The sequence below is a fragment of the Mesitornis unicolor genome, unplaced genomic scaffold, assembly GCF_000695765.1.
Source record: "Mesitornis unicolor isolate BGI_N332 unplaced genomic scaffold, ASM69576v1 scaffold23149, whole genome shotgun sequence".
In the NCBI taxonomy this organism is placed as follows: domain Eukaryota; kingdom Metazoa; phylum Chordata; class Aves; order Mesitornithiformes; family Mesitornithidae; genus Mesitornis; species Mesitornis unicolor.
Window position 1 is genome coordinate 9,218 of NW_010208251.1, and position 3,594 is coordinate 12,811.

The 3,594-nt window shown below is 56.7% G+C and overlaps 1 protein-coding gene across 1 annotated transcript in view; it reads right to left on the bottom strand.

The window, feature by feature from the left end:
* BSG (basigin (Ok blood group)) overlaps window positions 1-2,154 on the bottom strand; it is a gene marked incomplete at its 5' end in the record, with an annotated part of 9,270 nt that extends 7,116 nt beyond the window's left edge. Inside the window, 2 exons of the mRNA XM_010192437.1 lie at window positions 39-386; window positions 2,009-2,154. Of these exons, the coding sequence (XP_010190739.1) occupies window positions 39-386; window positions 2,009-2,154 (494 nt within the window). The remainder of the gene's footprint in view (window positions 1-38; window positions 387-2,008) is intronic.
* Window positions 2,155-3,594: the final 1,440 nt, after the last annotated feature.

The window sequence follows — 3,594 nt, forward strand, 5'->3', positions numbered from 1 at the left end:
TGTCCGAGCAAGTGGAAGGCCTTGGCGTGGCCACTCACGTTCGATGACAAAAATGTTCGCCTGGGAACGGATCCACTTGACTTTGGGGCTCTTCGACAAGTGGTTGCGGTCGGGGTCGTTGCTGGCCCGGCACTCATACATGCCCGAGTCGTCACTCGTGAGGTTTGCGATGGAGATGGTGCTGGTGGAGTGCAGGTTGTAGGTGGCGTTGATTTTGACACGGTCCTGCCGTGCGCCATCCCAGAGCTGAGCATGGGTCTCATTGGGCTCGTCCCCCTCGAACCACCACTGGATCTCGGGGATGGGATTGCCAATCGCCTCGCAGTACAACTCCACGCTGTCCTGCGTCAGTCTCTTTTGAGACAGCGGTGACTTTATAAAGCCAGCTATGAGTTGAAGAGGTATTAGTGCAAAGTGTTAGTGCAAAGCAAGAATTCACCCTCTACAAGCAAAAGAAGAATTCAGCCACTGCAAGGGGCCACGCTCAATCCTCAGAGCGGCGCACGCGTCCCTCCCTCCCTGCCACGCTCCAAGCCCTGCCAGGGCAGCTCTCGCCCCGCTCACCCTCCTCATCGCTGCTCACCGAGGTGCCCGGCAGAGGCTTTTAGACACAGCATGAAGGCAACAGTGGCTCTGGGGGAGGAACGCCGCGCGGTCTGCCCGGTGTCACAAGCCAGGTGAGGAAATGTGTGACACTTGTTGTCAGACAAACAGCGAAATCAGAGCTGTCATCTCAGCAGAGATAACTCCACAGAGCCAAATTAGTAATAAATGGATTAGGGGTACAAGCAGCAGCTGCAGGACAGACCTAGGGTGTTTTTCAAACCGCCCTGGCAGTGAGAGCCCGGGGGTTCAGCGAATGAAAGCAGAGTCCAAAGGTGAGCACCGGACTGGAGACCTGCGTTGCCAAACATCTTCCAGCTTTGGGCCAGGCCAGCATGGCCACCACTGCCACCAGCGTGACCAGCCTGGACGCGGGGGAAGGAACGGCCCTGGGAGCGTAGAAAGGGAGGCTCTGGCAGCGCCGCTCTGGAGACGGCCCCACTCGTGGGTCAAGGCCGCTGAGGTGACTCAGCCCCGGCCACTGAAGGAGAGGAGGTTTCAACACCTCCTTCCTGCTCCAGATGTGCCAACAGCGGCACAGGTCATCGGCACGCTTCCCAGGAACTCCTTACGCCATTATTAAGCACTTACAGTTCATGATCATACACAACCCTCAATGTATGCACCACGACCTCCAGGCACAAAGGAGCGGGGTTTGGAGTGATTTTGTTTGTTTCTTGAATGCCTGAAGATGTTTTCTTAAGAAATCCTGTGACAGTTTCCCCATAAATGTAGAAACAACTCAGCATTACAAAACCAAGTTTGCCCAAACTCAAGGAAAACATGAGTAAGGTCGAATGTCAGAGCCCTAAATAAACCCATTTCACATTTCTCAAAGGAATGATTAGGTTTTCATACTAAAGCTTTAAAAGTCTGGAAGAATAAACACACCTGGTCAAGGAAGGAGAGATCTGACCCCCAGCAGAGACCAGTGCCCTTTTAGGAGAGGGCTGATACTGAAAGCAGGCACCTTAAAACAGAGACCAGAGGAATTTGGGGGCTAAAATCCTCTGCTGCTGAACTGGCTTTAAAGACGTGGGGGGCGATCAGGGGCCCCAAAAGACATATGGGGGCATCAGCTGCAAGCACCTCCCTCTCACGCCGAGCTCCACTCCAGACCTGACCGGTGCCAGATGGGTTTGTTACGGGTTATTCACGCCCCAGGCCTGTGACTAAACACCCCCAAACACCTCATGTTCACTGCAGCACTTGTGGGAGCCTGTCCCACTTCACTACCACCCAGTTCAAATGGGAGCTACCAAAGATCAAGGCTTTTGTTTCCCCAGACACAAGGTGATTACTGTATGCTGAGAAAATAAGCGGTTGCAAGGTTATTTGCTGCGAGTTAGAGGGCACGGCATGCAGCTCAGACAGGCCACGGAGCTCCCGCAACACTACCAAGTACCTCCTGCGTTCCCAGAGATGAACACCCCCTCTCCTTGCAGCACAAAGCGCAGCCGGCAGACAAACTCAGGCACCCCAGCCTGGGAAGGGTCCACGATGAGCACGGGAGACGTGAGCACGGCATCAACATGTGGGCATCGATCAGAGCTGCCCGAACAGCGACGGGCTGAGCTGAAACAGCTCACACAAACAAGGCAGTGATGGGCTGCACTGGCCACGTCCCAGAGCCATATCTGACCCAGCTGGACAGAGCTGCAGGCCAACAGGACCAGATAACGCCCTCCTGAGTCACCTTCACTCTCAAAACAAGCTCTGCCCCAGCGGAGGAGGAGGCCCCACAGTGTAAACAGCACCCATGGGGCTGGGCTGGGCACAGAGCAGCATGGCAGGGCCCCCCAGGACGCTCCCCCCCAGGCACAGCCAGCGTTTCCCAGCCTCAGAGGTGGCAGCTGAGGCTCTGACACCTTCTGCCGTTTCCACCAATAGCTCCAAAATCAACGATCCCCTCCAGTTCTGCACACCCAGGTAGTCACTGCACAACCACCAGGACACCTCTGCCTCCCCCCAGGGCACGGGGCCCAGGCGCTCCCCAGACCACACAGGGTAAAAGGACCAACCCTCACAGGGTCATAAAGCCAAGCCCAAACACCGATGAGGGGCACAACCCCTCCCTGTCCAGCCCCACTCTGCTTCCTCCATCCAGCAGCATCATTCCACACCAGTCCAAGCACCTGCAGCCAGGGCAGGGCACAGACACAGCACAATCCCTGCGGCTCTGCCTTGGGAGGATGGAGATGGCTTTCAGTCCCTTCAGGAGACGGCCAGGCACAGCAGAGGGAGCAGCCACACAGACGGCCACAGGTTGGTTCATTAAACTCACATTGTGTCCTAAGGGCGAACGGAGAGGACTCTCCCCCCTGCCCTCCAGCTCTGCAGGGTTGAAACGCAACTCTGCCGCAAGGAAATACCGGAGTGGACACCTCTGTCACTGCATCCTCCCGCTCCTTGGGTTTGGCTCTACCACACCGAAATAAGCCCAGATATCACAAACAGGCCACACATTTTTCAGTGCCCAATCCGCTGAACAGCCAGGAGCAGCAGCCTGCCCCTGCAGCAAAACACAGCCCTCACCTGCACCAGGTCTAGACAGAGCCTGCCGAGTTCTGGGGCAAAAACCTGCTGTATTTGCCAAGGCAGCCTGCTCTGAGCACGCCAATCTGGCTCAGGTAAGGAAACGAAACGCCAGGGGACAGCACGCAGCAAACCCCGGCTCGTTGGGGGTTAAACCACCAAAAAGCAGCGATTCCTCAGCCTCCCAGCCCCACGCGTCCGGAGCCCAAGAGCGGGCGTTGTTTCCTCATTAGGAGATTAACAACTTAAGCACCACGTGAACATCTTTAAGGTTTTTAAAACCCGGCGATCCGTTACTCCTCATAAGCCCCGCAAAAACGGGAGTTTCTCCGTTTTAGGGCACCGGGCTCCAAGTGCTATAGCGCAGTCTCCGGCGGGGGGAGGAGGGCCCCAACTCCTCAGCGCCGACAGCGACCCCAGCCCAGGCGCTTCCCCAGGGAGCTGCTCCCCGCCCCC